Source organism: Bos javanicus, chromosome 2 (assembly GCF_032452875.1).
Source record: "Bos javanicus breed banteng chromosome 2, ARS-OSU_banteng_1.0, whole genome shotgun sequence".
Lineage (NCBI taxonomy): Eukaryota > Metazoa > Chordata > Mammalia > Artiodactyla > Bovidae > Bos > Bos javanicus.
In genome coordinates this window covers 64,179,729-64,196,859 of record NC_083869.1, presented here as the reverse complement: position 1 = coordinate 64,196,859, position 17,131 = coordinate 64,179,729, and the positions used below count along the sequence as shown (strand labels likewise).

Here is a 17,131-nt window from a genome sequence, read left to right as displayed (position 1 = left end):
AAGTAGATTTAACTCACCTCCAGAGACTTCTGTGTTGCTCCTCAAGTTGATTTAACAGATGTTCAATGTATTTGTTGGAGTCCATGTATTCCTGTGCATAGAAAAATAAAGCTGCATTACACCAAAGACAAAGGCAAAGACAAAACCTCTTTACCATAGGCATCAGGATTCTAAGATCATCTTTATCTCTACAGGAAAATTTTGGACAAGATAATTCCCTTGGTCCGTCTCATTTGTAGGAATAGATGCTTCTATGACTTATATGCATTGTCATTTGGGGACAAATAAATTTTTCTCCATATCCTACCATGGTTCCATGAATGAAAAAATGGAGGAGAACTGGAGTTCTATCAAGTCAACATAAAAATCCTCTTAAAAGCCAAATTTCATAGTCATTTACACAATATGTTATGTGTATGTGTGCTGTGTGCTCAGTCGCTCAATTGTGTCTGACTCTTTAAGACCCCATGAACTGTAGCCCACCAAGCTCCCATGTCCACGGTATTTTCCAGGTGAGAATATTGGAGCAGATTGTCATTTCCTACTCCAGGGGATCTTCCTGACCCAGGGATGGAATCCATATCTTTTCCATCTCCTGCATTGGCAGGCATATTCTTTACCACTGCACCCCCTGGGAAGCCATGTTTTATATGTTTTGCCACATAAAAGTATGGGGTTGTGGGGGGATGCGAATTGAGCCAAACTTAGAAAAGGAGGAAAAAAGTAGACAGTGCAGGTCTTGATTATACCGATTTTACACAAATCACTTTCCAGCAAAAACACTATTTTTGAGCTACATAGAAACTACATATTCATTGCCCTCCTTCACTGGGCATATCGTTTATATTGATGAGTCACATGTTTATTTTTCCTTCATTTCCTTATATGAACAATGCAATTTGTCCTTGGTTTTCCTTTTTTTTTCTTTTTATCATATTTATTTCCTTAGAAAACCAATATTTAGCTTCTAAGAAGATATAAAGGCAACCTTTTCTTGTTTAGAAATACTCATAAATTTGTGTAAATCAAATTAGGTTTTCAAAAACATCTCCAAAAAATAAGGGATTCCTTCATTGCATGAGAACTGCTCATAGCAATAACTGTAGGTTATTGAACCTAATTATTTTAAAATTTGTGATTCCTGAATATGAGGTTCACATACAATCATTTTAATTGCTAACTACGTATAAAAATACAACAACAACAATGACAACAATGAAAACTTGTATCATTTATTTCATCCTGAACCTAGTACTTCTTTCCCTTTCTCTTTGAGGAGCCCACAGGCCTCTGTGTCTACATCACAGCAGCCTTAGACAGAAGAGTGTGCAGTGATTTCAGTATTAAGGTACCCATGAAAGTTACCATTTTATATCTTATTGATTTAAGATAAACTAGGAATTCAGATTAATATTGATACCTTTTTAAAACATTTTTATTTTGATGGAATACTATATAAAATCAGTTGTTTCTATAAAAATATTGACTATAATGGGTGGGGGAGTAGAAGACACACAGTAAGAGCTGGCCTTATGTAACAGGAAGGGCTCTGTTCAAGTTTTTGGACCTGTGTAGCCTTGGAGAAGCCTTTTCACCTTTCTACAATATTTCAGTTAGACAGGAGGGCGTCCCAAGTTGTTATCTAACAACACTATTCTAATAGTTTTCCATAATTCTATTACAGAAAATTAGCCAAAGAGTCTTATTCTTATTAATATGCATGTTCAGGTGAGTTATTTAAACAAGATCATTGACATGAAAAGCAAAGCATAAATCTGTTACTGCAGGAAGTTGCAATGGTTTGTGGTAATGCTATTAAGTATCTTGATCAAGGTTTAAACATGACAGGAACACTCAAATTTCTTAAAGATATTTTCAAATACATTGTTTGAAAAAATATTAAAGACAGTGTTTCTAAGTAGAGGCAAATATATAAACTTCAAGGTCACCCATCCAGTCTTCATTCAATTTTTTCCAACACTTATTATATGTCATGTGCTGTTCTAACTTCTAGAATGCAAAAGTAGGAAGTCAAGAAACACCTGGAGTAACAGGCAAATTTGGCCTTAGAATACGGAATGAAGCAGGGCAAAGACTAATAGAGTTTTGCCAAGAAAATGCACTGGTCATAGCAAACACCCTCTTCAGACAACACAAGAGAAGACTCTATACACGGACATCACCAGATGGTCAATACCGAAATCACATTGATTATGTTCTTTGCAGCCAAAGATGGAGAAGCCCTACACAGTCAGCAAAACCAAGACCAGGAGCTGACTGTGGCTCAGATCATGAACTACTTATTGCCAAATTCAGACTTAAATTGAAGAAAGTAGGGAAAACCACTAGACCATTCAGGTATGACCTAAATCAAATTCCTTATGATTATACAGTGGAAGTGAGAAATAGATTGAAGGGCCTAGATCTGATAGATAGAGTGCCTGATGAACTAAGGACGGAGGTTCGTGACACTGTACAGGAGACAGGGATCAAGACCATCCCCATGGAAAAGAAATGCAAAAAAGCAAAATGGCTGTCTGGGGAGGCCTTACAAATTGCTGTGAAAACAAGAGAAGTGAAAAGCAAAGGAGAAAAGGAAATATATAAGCATCTGAATGCAGAGTTCCAAAGAATAACAAGAAGAGATAAGAAAGCCTTCCTCAGAGATCAATGCAAAAAAATAGAGGAAAACAACAGAATGGGAAAGACTAGAGATCTCTTCAAGAAAATTAAAGATACCAAGGGAACATTTCATGCAAAGATGGGCTCGATAAAGGACAGAAATGGTATGGACCTAATAGAAGCAGAAGATATTAAGAAGAGGTGTCAAGAATACACAGAAGAACTGTACAAAAAAGATCTTCATGACCCAGATAATCACGATGGTATGATCACTGACCTAGAGCCAGACATCCTGGAATGTGAAGTCAAGTGGGCCTTAGGAAGCATCACTATGAACAAAGCTAGTGGAGGTGATGGAATTCCAGTGGAGCTATTTCAAATCCTGAAAGATGATGCTGTGAAAGTGCTGCACTCAATACGCCAGCAAATTTGGAAAACTCAGCAGTGGCTACAGAACTGGAAAAGGTCAGTTTTCATTCCAATCCCAAAGAAAGGCAATGCCAAAGAATTCTCAAACTACAGCATAGTTACACTCATCTCACATGCCAGTAGAGTAATGTTCAAAATTCTCCAAGCCAGGCTTCAGCAATACGTGAACCGTGAACTTCCTGATATTCAAGCTGGTTTTAGAAAAGGCAGAGGAACCAGAGATCAAATTGCCAACATCTGCTGGATCATGGAAAAAGCAAGAGAGTTCCAGAAAAACATCTATTTCTGCTTTATTGACTATGCCAAAGCCTTTGACTGTGTGTATCACAATAAACTGTGGAAAATCCTGAAAGAGATGGGAATATCAGACCACCTGATCTGCCTCTTGAGAAATGTGTATGCAGGTCAGGAAGCAATAGTTAGAACTGGACATGGAACAACAGACTGGTTCCAAATAGGAAAAGGAGTACGTCAAGGCTGTATATTGTCACCCTGCTTATTTAACTTATATGCAGAGTACATCATGAGAAATGCTGGACTGGAAGAAGCACAAGCTGGAATCAAGATTGCTGGGAGAAATATCAATAACCTCAGATATGCAGATGACACCACCCTTATGGCAGAAAGTGAAGAGGAACTAAAAAGCCTGTATACCTGTGGCGGATTCATTTTGATATTTGGCAAAACTAATACAATTATGTAAAGTTTAAAAATAAAATAAAATTTAAAAAAATAATAAAATAAATAAATTTTTAAAAATAAAAAAATAAATAAATAAAAAGCCTCTTGATGAAAGTGAAAGTGGAGAGTGAAAAAGTTGGCGTAAAGCTCAACATTCAGAAAACGAAGATCATGGCATGTGGTCCCATCACTTCATAGGAAATAGGTGGGGAAACAGTGGAAACAGTGTCAGACTTTATTTTTTGGGGCTCCAAAATCACTGCAGATGGTGACTGCTCCTGCTGCTGCTGCTAAGTCGCTTCAGTCATGTCCGACTCTGTGCCACCCCTGAGATGGCAGCCCACCAGGCTCCCCCACCCTGGGATTCTCCAGGCAAGAACACTGGACTGGGTTGCCACTTCCTTCTCCAGTGCATGAAAGTGAAAAGTGAAAGTGAAGTCGCTCAGTCGTTTCCGACTCTGAGCGACCCCATAGGCTGCAGCCTACCAGGCTATTCTGTCCATGGAATTTTCCAGGCAAGAGTACTGCAGTGGGGTGCCACTGCCTTCTCCTGCAGCCATGAAATTAAAAGATGCTTACTCCTTGGAAGGAAAGTTATGACCAACCTAGATAGCATATTCAAAAGCAGAGACATTACTTTGGCAACCAAGGTCCGTCTAGTCAAGGTTATGGTTTTTCCTGTGGTCATGTATGGATGTGAGAGTTGGACTGTGAAGAAGGCTGAGCACCAAAGAATTGATGCTTTTGAACTGTGGTGTTGGAGAAGACTCTTGAGAGTCCCTTGGACTGCAAGGAGATCCAACCAGTCCATTCTGAAGGAGATCAGCCCTGGGATTTCTTTGGAAGGAATGATGCTAAAGCTGAAACTCCAGTGCTTTGGCCACCTCATGCGAACAGTTGACTCATTGGAAAAGACCCTGATGCTGGAAGGGATTGGGGGCAGGAAGAGAAGGGGACGACAGAGGATGAGATGGCTGGATGGCATCACTGACTCGATGGATGTGAGTCTGGGTGAACTCCGGGAGCTGGTGATGGACAGGGAGGCCTGGCGTGCTGCGATTCATAGGGTCGCAAAGAGTCGGACGTGACTGAGCGACTGAACTGAACTGAACTGAAGAGGAAGAAAATTCCTCCCCTCAGAGAGCTTATGTTCTGTAGAGAGATACATAACAAAGAAGTGATCAGATTGATTTCTGATTGGTTACCTGCTAGGAAAGAAATAACAGATGATAGGAAGGACTTTAAATGGGGAGGGCACCTCCTTTATATGCCATGGCTGGAAGAGGATTCTGAGCAAATGAATTCTGGGTCTGGGGCCTGGTAGAGAATAGGCAAGCACATAGAGAGAGGAAGAGGGGGAAGAACAGCACAGGCAAAGGAAATAGCATAAGCAAAGACCCCCAAATGTGGTATTTAGGAACAGAAAGGAAGCCAGTGGGGCCAGCGAACAGAGCCTGCGGTGTGTAGTCTAAAAAGAAGTTGGACAAGAAGTGAGTATTAAGCACTCAGTCATGTCAGACTCTTTGTGACCCCATGGACTGTAACCCATTAGGCTCCTCTGTCCTTGGAATTCTCCAGGCAAGAATACTGGAGTGGGTAGCCATTCCCTTCTCCAGGGGATCTTCCTGACCCAGGGATCAAATCCAGGTCTCCTGAATTGCAGGCAGATTCTTTACCATCTGAGCCACCAGGGAAGCCCTCCCTGGACAGGAAGGCAGGGGCCAAACCATATGCAAGTTCTAGTAACCAAGAGATCTGTGTTCTGCTTATTCTGCTTAGCTCAAGTCAGAGGTGGACTCTAAAAGGTGATTACAAATATAATCTTTAGATCAAAGAGATTTAGGTTCAAATCCTGGTTTTGGTACTTACTAGCTGTGCCCCCTCAGGCAAGTCATTTAATCTCTCTAAACCTTACTTTTTTTTCATAGAGATAAATAATTGAAGAGGTATAGTAAGGATTAAATAAAACAGTTTAAGCATATAACACAAGGCAAGCAGTGAACAGAGCCAGTTCCATAGGATCAAACCTCTTCTCAAAAGGCAAACCATTTTACAAGGTGAAGGTTATATGCATTTTCTCTTCTCTTACTCAGCTTCAAGGTTTGTAAGTCAATGCTTCTTCAATTATAGTTGGATTTTAGAACAGGTAGTTAGAGATTAACAGTAATAATACAGCTTTTCAACCATTTATTAGGTATATCTGGATTATGATTTAAACTATAAATGCTATTTCAAATAACAAATACAGATAGGGTGCTTCCATTTAAGGTATTTTTACCAAATTGTCCATAAAAATAGCTATAATATAATGACATCTTAAACCACAAACAATGGAAAACTAAAACCAAGAATTCTTCACCCTTCTTTTCAGCTTAATTTTTCTCCATGGCATGCTTACTTCTAATACCCAGTTTCTGTTTCTTGCATATTTATTGGGTATTGCCTATACCCCACCCCTATGTATACACACACACACAAAGAGACACTAACTTAAATGAATTGAAAGAAGAAAAGCTAATGCTTACATGTGCTTTCTGTTAAATGAAATGTTTTCCCCTGCCCAAGAGAATTTAGGCAGCACCTCATGCATTTATCAATTCTGGCTCCTAAATTGGAAAGATTTGTTAACTAATAATAAACACCTATCATTCTGTAAGAATAAAATAGAATTATTCTACTGGGAATCATTTACATTTGGAGATTAATTCCCAGGAAACAATGGAGGAGGATCACAGTGGGGCTGGCAGTGGTGCACACTGGAATTACAGTCACAGCAAGTACAATGCTGTAGCAACGGTGCCTACGGTGCCAGCTTGAGTATAAAGCACATACTGAATGTTCTTAACACAAGCTCCAATATTCCAGAGTATCAAAGAAAGGGAATGGCAAAAGTTTACCTCAGTATAACACAGCTCTCCAATGTGCCTCAGGGACTGGACATTGGGAGACCTTGGAGAAAAGATTTCTGAAGCAACTTAGCACACGTGCATGCAAGCTAGAAGAAAAACATATACCATATTCCCATTGTCCTTGGTGTCAGTGTTCATTGTAACATTATCCATGAAAAAATGCCAGTTTCATCAGGCTTGCTTTGCCTAGAAGATACTTCTCATGTCACTCAGCATAAAAACTATATTCAAATATAGTTATTAACATGATGAACATTGTATTCTACTCATTTTCCTTATGACAAACACACATTAGATTTTACAGTAGAAGTGACAATAAAAACACACAGTCCTGTGAAGGACAAACAATCTAGATAAATTAAATAAAGGATAAAGATGAAAATGAATAGAGACATGATGAATATTAGGTCAGAAAATGTAGGTGTGTCTATTAATTATAGCTTTTGAGTATTTGGCAAGATTTGTAAGGTAAACAATGATCAAAGGGATAATTAAAGAGACCTTTCAGCATAAAATTGAGAATAAGAAAAACACTTGATTTTACACATCAAAAAGTTTCCTCACACTCCAGGTAGATTTTACAGAAAATCATCCACACTTCCACCCACCTAAGGGCTGGAAAAAAAACTGTGTATGTTTGGGGTGGGGGCTGGAAGACTGCATGCACCCAGACAAATGGGTCTCCTACCAAGGATTTTAAAAAGGCTAACTGCATAGCTTCTGGCAAGTCCAGATGTCCATTGAAACCTTTGAGTCTTAATCCATAAACAATCCCAATAAAGTAGATTCTTTGTAACAAAGCAACCGAAAGACATTCCCAGGTTTACATGAATTCAGAAAGTAAAGCACCTCCCTTAATTAAAAATACATGTGCATGGCAGGGGTGGGGGTGGGTGGGGCAGGGAGAGGTGTTCCAAGGTGGAGACTCAGGAAGATCAAGAACTCACCTTGCCCCATGGACACACCAACTCTACAGCTATATATGGGACAATATTCTTCAAAAAAGAACTGAAAATTAGCTGAACTGCTCCTCCACAACACATGATCAAAGGACCACACTGAGATTGGTAGAAAATGCAGAGATGCAAGCTCACCAAAAATTCCATCCCTGGTGCAGAGTCCCACAACAGGGCGGGATCTCACAAACAGAGAGCTTCTCCCCAGGATGATGAATTTGTTCCCCACATCAGCCAGCCCAGCCCTGGAACCTACAGCAAAGAAATGAGCCCCCCAAACGTCTGGCTTAGAAACCAGCAGAGCTTATGTTCAAGGAATCCAAAAGTCTGTGTGAACTAAAAATGCCACCTGCCACATACGTAAACAAAGTATGTTGCTGACATCCAGCCATCACATTACAGCTGCCCTAATGGTGAGCCCTGGGAGAACTCAGGATGGAGGCAGGATCTGTCCCACATGTATCAGCCAGCTGCTTACCGCTACCTCTGATGGTATTTCTGAGGAGACTAGGATAAGAAGCACAGGACACTGACCTGAGGTGCATATCAAAGGAATGATTCTGGGCTAATTTCAGTGAGCCCAGACTTTGCATCTTTGCAGATATAGAAAAGTGCCAAATTCCTTAACTTGAAATATCTGGTTTTCCTTAATTAACAGTAATCTTTTGAGTATCTGACTACCTGGCCTTTGTTGCAAAAATTCCTATATAGCCTGGCTCCCTCCCTTGCCTCTTGGGAGCAGTCTTTCAGAGTTATTTGAGATGCTGTGTCTCTGCCTTAAGTCCCAGTATTGTCCACTGACTAAAACATAACTCTAAACTTTTAGGATGTGATTTTTTTTTAGTTAACAGTTGAGGTGACTTGAGATTCCCTTTTAAAAAGGCTTGCATGGGGTCTCATTTGCCCTAGAAACAAGTGAAAGTGTTAGTTGCTCAGTTGTCTAACTATTTGGAAGTCCATAGAATGTAGCCTGCCAGGCTTCTCTCTCAATGGAATTCTCCAGGCAAGAATACTAGAGTGGGTAGCCATTCCTTTGTCCAGGATATCTTCCTGACCCTGGGATCAAACCCAGGTCTCCTGCATTGCAGGCAGATTCTTTACCATCTGAGTCACCAGGGAAGCCTTATTGGCCCTAGAACCCACTGCAAAACCAGCAGTTTGAAAAGTGCCTGGAACGTGAAGCAGATTCATACACTAATCTTCAAGCATCTGCTGGGGGAGGTCAGGATGGTTGGAGCTCTTTCTGGAGACTGGAGTGCTGGCAGATGCCATTTTACACTCTTCTACCTTGTTAGCACAGGCAGGTATGCAGATAGGGCACTCTCCCACTGTCTTGGTAAGACAGGCAGGGACGAGTGGGTATGGCATTCCCTCACACCCTGGTTGGTACCAGCTAGTGTGAAATCATGACACTCTCCCACTCCCTTGCTGAAGTTGGCAGGGGCACACAGACAAGGATTTTTCCTGATGTCATGCTGAAGCCAAGGAGCATGTCCCACCCCCATGCATTCCAGATGCCTTTCTAGAGCCAGCAAGATCAAGCAACCCAGACGGACAGACTATGTGGGCAAGGGGATTTGCATTCCTGGGCCCCATGGAACTATAACAATGGGAAAGAGAGTTCTTGACAGGATGCCACATCCAGGGCACTGTACAGGTAGTAGACTGAAACACACCTCCAGTCTTGTTGAAAAGGACAATTTACTTGTCCTGGAGATTCAGCTTGAGGGACAGGCTTCAGGTCTGCACACATCTAGAGAGTACAGAGGCATTCTTGGGAAATGTAAGGCACCATTCTTGCATACTCCCTTGACCTCCCTGAGCTCACTGATACGTCCCAGAAAGGAGCTTATAGAATTGTCTAGAGGTCTGATTTACGGAAATGCTACTCAAGGGTCACCTCCAGATTTCCTGGTCTGAAGGCCAGCAGGGCTTATAAATATGGTCCACAGGACTATATATTTGCATACTTCAAAACCTGTTCCCCAAGTATCCGGCTTTCAAATAGCCTAAAGCTAAGTACAAAGTGAGATCCTTCCCCTTGCAATATGGAAAAGTCTTGACACACCTTCAACAACAGGAACCTGTCAAGAATAAATCAGGCTGTAGGACAATCACAAAGGTTCAAAAGACAACCAACCACCAGGACAAGTTTGAATTATAAAGTTCCTCACATACACAAAGCCAGTACTTCAAGACACAGAGAGGTCACCATCTCACCTAATACATAGGAAAGTTAAAGTTAAGTTGCTCAGTTGTGTCCGACTCTTTGCGACCCCGTGGACTATAGCCCACCAGGCTCCTCCATCCATGGGATTCTCCAGGCAAGAATACTGGAGTGGGTTGCCATTTCCTTCTCCAGAGGATCTTCCTGACCCAGGGATTGAACCCAGGTCTCCCGCATTACAGGCAGACGCTTTAACCTCTGAGCCACCAGGGAAGCTGGATTAATACATAGGAACAGAGCATCAAACAGAATGACAAAACAGAAATATGTGCCAAGACTTGTTCTTCTTTTGGCACATATTTCTGTTTTGTCATTCTGTTTGATGCTCTGTTCCTAAGTATTAGGTGAGATGGTGACCTCTCTGTGTCTTGAAGTACTGGCTTTGTGTATGTGAGGAACTTTATAATTCAACCTTACCCTTGCGGTTGGTTGTATTTTGAACCTTTGTGATTGTCCTACAGCCTGATTTATTCTTGACAGGTTCCTGTTGTTGAAGGTGTGTCAAGACTTTTCCATATTGCAAGGGGAAGGATACCAGACTACCTGACCTGCCTCTGAGAAACCTATATGCAGGTCAGAAAGCAACAGTTAGAACCAGACATGGAACAACAGACTGGTTCCAAATAGGAAAAGGAGTACGTCAAGGCTGTGTACGGTCACCCTGCTTATTTAACTTCTATGCAGAGTACATCATGAGAAACGCTGGGCTGGAAGAAGCACAAGCTGGAATCAAGATTGCTGGGAGAAATATCAATAACCTCAGATATGCAGATGACACCACCCTTATGGCAGAAAGTGAAGAGGAACTAAAAAGCCTCTTGAAGAAAGTGAAAGAGAAGAGTGAAAAAGTTGGCTTAAAGCTCAACATTCAGAAAATGAAGATTATGGCATCTGGTCCCATCACTTCATGGGAAATAGATGGGGAAACAGTGGAAACAGTGTCAGACTTTATTTTTTGGGGCTCCCAAATCACTGCAGATGGTGATTGAAGCCATGAAAAAGATGCTTACTCCTTGGAAAGAAAGTTATGACCAACCTAGATAGCATTACTTTGAAAAGCAGAGACATTACTTTGCCAACAAAGGTCCGTCTAGTCAAGGCTCTGGGTTTTCCAGAGGTCATGTATGGATGCGAAAGTTGGACTGTGAAGAAAGCTGAGCGCCGAAGAACTGATGCTTTTGAACTGTGGTGTTGGAGAAGACTCTTGAGAGTCCCTTGGACTGCAAGGAGATCCAACCAGTCCATTCTAAAGGAGATCAGCCCTGGGTGTTCTTTGGAAGGAATGATGCTAAAGCTGAAACTCTAGTTCTTTGGCCACCTCATGCAAAGAGCTGACTCATTGGAAAAGACTTTGATGCTGGGAGGGATTGGGGGCAGGAGGAGAAGGGGACGACAGAGGATGAGATGGCTGGATGGCATCACCAACTCGATGGATGTGAGTTTGAGTGAACTCCGGGAGTTGGTGATGAACAGGGAGGCCTGGTGTGCTGCGATTCATGGGGTCGCAAAGAGTCAGACACAACTGAGCGACTGAACTAAACTGAACTGAATCTACCTAATAAAGAATTAAAAGCAATAATCATAAAACTACTCACTGAACACAGATGAATATATGAACACAGTGAGAACTTCAGCAAAGAGATAGAAAATATAACAAAGTACACACAGCTGAGAACACAATAACTGAACTAAAAAATGCACTAAAAGAATTCACTAGTAGACTAGATAAAGTGGTAGAAAGAATCAATGATTTAAAAGACAAAGCAAGGAAACTCATCTACACTAAGCAGCAACAACAAGAATAATAATACAAGTGAAATTAAAGTGAAGAGATCTTAGGGGATCGGTGGGAAAACATCAAGAGAACTAACATTCACATTGTGATGGTCTCAGGAGAAGAAAAAAAGAAAGGGGCAGAACTTATTTGAAGAAATAATGGCTGAAAATTTCCCTAACCTACGAAAGGAAACAGACATCCAGGTCTCAGAAGCCCAGAGAACTCCAAATAAGATGACATTCAGACAGAAACTCATAAGAAAACATTGGCCTTAGTGACAACTTACATCAGATCTACTTAATAGACATCTACAGAATATTCTGGGTGGCAGAATATTCCCAGAATATTCCCACTTCCCAGGTGACACTAGTGGTAAAGAACCTGTCTGCCAGTGCAAGAGACATAAGAGCCCAGGTTCAGTCCTTGGGCTGGGAAGATCCCCTGGGCAGGGCATGGCAACCCATTCCGGTATTCTTGCTTGGAGGATCCCATGGACAGAAGATCCTGGTGGTCTACAGTCCATAAGGTCACAGACAGACAGAACTGAAGCGACTTAGCATGCACAAAATATCCCATCCAAAAGCTGCAGGACATATTCAAGTGCACATGGAACATTCTCTAGGTCAGATAATACATTAAGCCATAAAACAAATTTCAATTTTAAGGAGACTGAAATCATATAAAGCATTTCTTCAAACCACAGTGGAATGAAACTTGAAATCAATTACTAGAAGAAAACTGTAAAAATCACAAATATGTGAATATTTAACAACAGACTACTAAACAACCACTGGGTCAATGAAAAATATCAATAGAGAAATAAAAACATACTTTGAGACAAAGGAAATACAACATACCAAAACCTATGGAGCAAAAGTGGTTCTAAAAGGGAAGCTCGAAGAAATATCAGCCTACTTCAAGAAACAAGAACAATTTCAAAAAAAACAATTTAAGTTTACATCTAAAGAAGCTAGAAGACAAAGATGAAACAAAGTACAAAGTCAGCAAAAGAAAGTAAATAATAAAAATCAGATAGAAATAAAATAGAGAGTAAAAGGACAATAGAAAAAATCAGTAAAACTAAGAGCTGATTCTTTGAAAAGATAAACAAAATTGACGAACCCTTAGCCAGACTAACCAAGGAAAAAAAGAGGCCTGAAATAAAATCAGAAATTGAAGAGGAGATGTTATAACTGATACTACAGAAATACAAAGGATCTTAAATTAAGTAAGTAAGTAAGTGAAAGTTACTCAGTCGTGTCCGACTCTTTGTGACCCCATGGACTATACAGTCCATAGAATTCTCCAGGTCAGAATACTGGAGTGGGTAGCCTTTCCCTTCTCCAGGGGATCTTCCCAACCCAGGGATCAAACCCAAGTTGGGCAGATTCTTTACCAGCTGAGCCACAAGGGAAGACCAAGAATACTGGAGTCGGTAGTCTATCCATTCTCCAGAGGATCTTCCTGATCCAGGAATCGAACCAGGGTCTCCTGCATTGCAGATGGATTCTTTAGCAACTGAGCTATCAGGGAAGCAAGGATCTTAAAAGACTACCCTAAACAATTACTTGCCAACTCATTGGGCTACATAGTAGTAATGAATATATTCTTAGAATCACAGAATCTTTAGAGACTGAATTAGGAAGAAATAGAAAATCTGAACAGACCGAAACATATAAAGAGATTGTGGGAGGCTTTTGATTACTGATCAAACAGAAGTTTTGGACCAGATGGCTTTTCTAGTGAATTTTATTAAACATTTAAAGAAGAGTTAATACCTATCCTTCCAAAACTCTTTCAAAAGTTGAACAGGAGGAAATTCTTCGAAGCTCATTTGATGTGGCTAGTAGCATTATTGTTATACCAAAACCCAGACAAACACAAAAACCAAAAACATCACAAAAAGATGAAAATTATAGGCCAATATCCCCAATGAACACAGATGCAAAAATCCTCAACAAAATATTAGAAGTTCAAATTCAACAATACATTAAAAGAATCATATTCTATGATCAAGTGGGATTTACTCAAGGGATGTAAGGATGGTTCAATATTAACATCTGCAAAGTAATATGATACACTACATTAACCAAATGAAGAAAACAAGTCATTTGATCATCTCAATAAATGTATAAAAACACTTCTGACAAAATTCAATATCCATTTATACTAAACTTTCAACAATGTCGGTACAGAAGGAATATACCTCACCATAATGAAGGTCATATATGAGAAGCACACAGATAACATTATATTCAACAGTGAAAAGCTAAAAATGTTTCCTCTAAGATGAAGAATAAGACAAGAATGTCTATTTTCCCCACTTTTATTCAGCATAATATTGGAAATCCATGCCAAAGAAATCATGCAAGAAAAATAAAAGGCATCCAAGTTGGAAAGAAAATAGTAAAACTGTCACTATAAACAGATGACATTATTTTATATGTAGAAAATCCTAAATTTTCTCCAAAAGAATGTTAGAACTAATAACCAAATTCAGTGAAATGGCAAGGCATAAAATCAATATACAGAAATTGGTTGCATGTCTATATACTAGGAGAAATTAAGAAAACAGTCCCATTTACAATTGCATCAAAAAGAATAAAATACCTAAAATTAATTTTACCAAAAAGTTGAAAAACCTGTACTCAGAAAACTCTAAGACACTGATAAAAGAAATTGAAAACACAAAGAAATGAAAGATATTTCATGCTCATGGACTGGAATAGTTAGTATTGTTAAATGTCCATGTTACTCAAAGCAATCTATAGATTCAATGCAATACTTATCAAACTCCAACATTATTTCACAGAAACAGAACAAATGATTCTAATAGTTGCATGGAAACACAAAAGACTATGAATAGCCAAAGCAATCTTGAGAAAGACGAACAAAGCATCATGCTCCTCAATTTCAAACTATATTTTAAAGCTAGAGTAATCAAAACAATGTGGCATTGACATGAAAACAGCAACACAAACCAATGGAACAGAGCAAGGAATCCAAAATAAATCCATATTTATTATATGGTCAGTTAATTAGTGACAAAGGAGTCAAGAATATGTAATTTAAAAAGCATTATCTCTTCAATAAATGGTGTTGGGAAAACTGGACAGCCACATGCAAAAGAATGAAACCAGACCACTATCTTACAACATATCCCCAAATTAACTCTAAATGGATTAAAGATTTGAATGTAAGACCTGAATATGAAATTCTTAAAAGATAAAATAGACTGTTCTATACATCAGTGTCTCTTTTGCTGTCTCGTACACAGGGTTATTGTTACCATCTTTCTAAATTCCATGTATATGCGTTATTATACTGTATTGGTGTTTTTCCTTCTGGCTTACTTCACTCTGTATAATAGGCTCCAGTTTCATACACCTCATTAGAACTGATTCAAATGTTTTCTTTTTAATGGCTGAGTAATACTCCATTGTGTATATGTACCATAGCTTTCTTATCCATTCATCTGCTGATGGACATCTAGGTTGCTTCCATGTCCTGGGTATTATAAACAGTGCTGCGATGAACATTGGGGTACACGTGTCTCTTTCCCTTCTGGTTTCCTCAGTGTGTATGCCCAGCAGTGGGATTGCTTGGGGCTAGTGCACTGGGACGACCCAGAGGGATGGTATGGGGAGGGAGGAGGGAGGAGGGTTCAGGATGGGGAACACATGTATACCTGTGGCGGATTCATTTTGATATTTGGCAAAACTAATACAATTATGTAAAGTTTAAAAAAAAAAAAAGATAAAATAGATGGCAGACTCCTTGATATGAGTGTTCTGTGATGAGTTTTTAAATCTGATTCCAAAAACAAAGACCAAAAATGCAAAAATAATGAAGTGGGACTACATTAAACATAAACAAAAATTTCTGCATAGCAAAGTTGTTGCTTGGTCACCCAGTCATGTCTGACTCTTTGCAGTCTCATAGACTGCAGCATGCCAGGCCTCCCTGTCGTTTACCATCTCCTGAAGTTGGCCCAAGTTCAGGTCCATTGCATCCGTGATGCCATCCTGCCATCTTATCTCTGATGCAAAGTTAACCATCAACAAAAGGTAGAGACAACCTTCTGAATAGAGAGAATATATTTGCAAATCATATACCTGTAATGGGTTAATATTTGAAATATAAAACTCATACTAACTCAGTGGCAAAAAATCTAAACAATCTGATTTTTTAATGAGCAGACATTTTTCTAAAGATGCAAATGAATAGTCAACAGATACATGAAAAGATGTTCAATATCACTAATCATCAGGGAAATGTGAATCAAAACTACAATGAAAAATGCCTCACACCTGTTAGAATAGCTATTATGAAAAACGATGTATCTTGACAAGGATGTGGAGAAGCGGGCACTCCCATGCACTGTAGGTGGGAATGTAAATTGGTACAGCCAATTTGGAAAACAGCATGGAGCTTCCCCCAAAATTAAAAATGGAACTACCATATGAGCTAGTAATTCCACTTTTTTGGTGTATGCATGCTAAATCAATTCAGTCATGTCTGACTCTGTGCAACTGTATCAACTGTAGCCCACCAAGCTCCTCTGTCCATGGGATTCTCCAGGCAAGAATACTGGAGTAGGCTGCCATGCCATCCTCCAGAGGAATCTCCCTGACCCATACATAAAACTGTATAATGTCAAGTGAAAGAACTATGATGTAAAACTGCATAATCTTATAAATATGTAAATATACACATATATACATACATGTCCATCTAGTTAAGCCTATGGTTTTTCCAGTGGTCATGTATGGATGTGAGAGTTGGACTGTGAAGAAAGCTGAGCACCAAAGAATTGATGCTTTTGAACTGTGGTGTTGGAGAAGACTCTTGAGAGTCCCTTGGACTGCAAGGAGATCCAACCAGTCCATTCTGAAGGAGATCAGCCCTGGGATTTCTTTGGAAGGAATGATGCTGAAGCTGAAACTCCAGTACTTTGGCCACCTCATGTGAAGAGTTGACTCATTGGAAAAGACTCTGATGCTGGGAGGGATTGGGGGCAGGAGGAGAAGGGGATGACAGAGGATGAGATGGCTGGATGGCATCACTGACTCAATGGACATGAGTCTGGGTGAACTCTGGGAGTTGCTGTTGGACAGGGAGGCCTGGAGTGCTGTGATTCATGGGGTTGCAAAGAGTCGGACACGACTGAGCGACTGAACTGAACTGATGAAAAAAAAAATATATATATATATATATACACACATACATACACACATGCATATTTGTATTCATTCCCTGGTGGCTCAGTGGTAAAGAATCCACCTGCAATGCAGGAGATGTGGGTTTGATCCCTGGATTTGGAAGATCCCATGGAAAAGGAAATGGCAATCCACTCCAGTATTCTTGTCTGGGAAATCCCAGGGACTGAGAAGCCTGGCGGGCTGGTCCATGGAGTCACAAAAGAGTTGGACATGACTTGGACATGTGTGTGACTAAATACACACACACAAACATATACAAATATCAAATAGGTGAGTAAAAAGTATGTACCAGATATGTATATGTATAT

General features: G+C 39.9%; 1 protein-coding gene across 4 annotated transcripts in view; it reads right to left on the bottom strand.

Annotated features, from left to right (window-relative positions):
• Window positions 1–17,131, bottom strand: part of NCKAP5 (NCK associated protein 5) — a 1,114,793-nt gene that overhangs the window by 766,867 nt on the left and 330,795 nt on the right. For all 4 annotated transcript variants that reach the window (XM_061439579.1, XM_061439562.1, XM_061439566.1 and 1 more), the window contains exon 3: window positions 18–91. In XM_061439579.1, coding sequence (XP_061295563.1) covers window positions 18–91 — 74 coding nt within the window. The remainder of the gene's footprint in view (window positions 1–17; window positions 92–17,131) is intronic.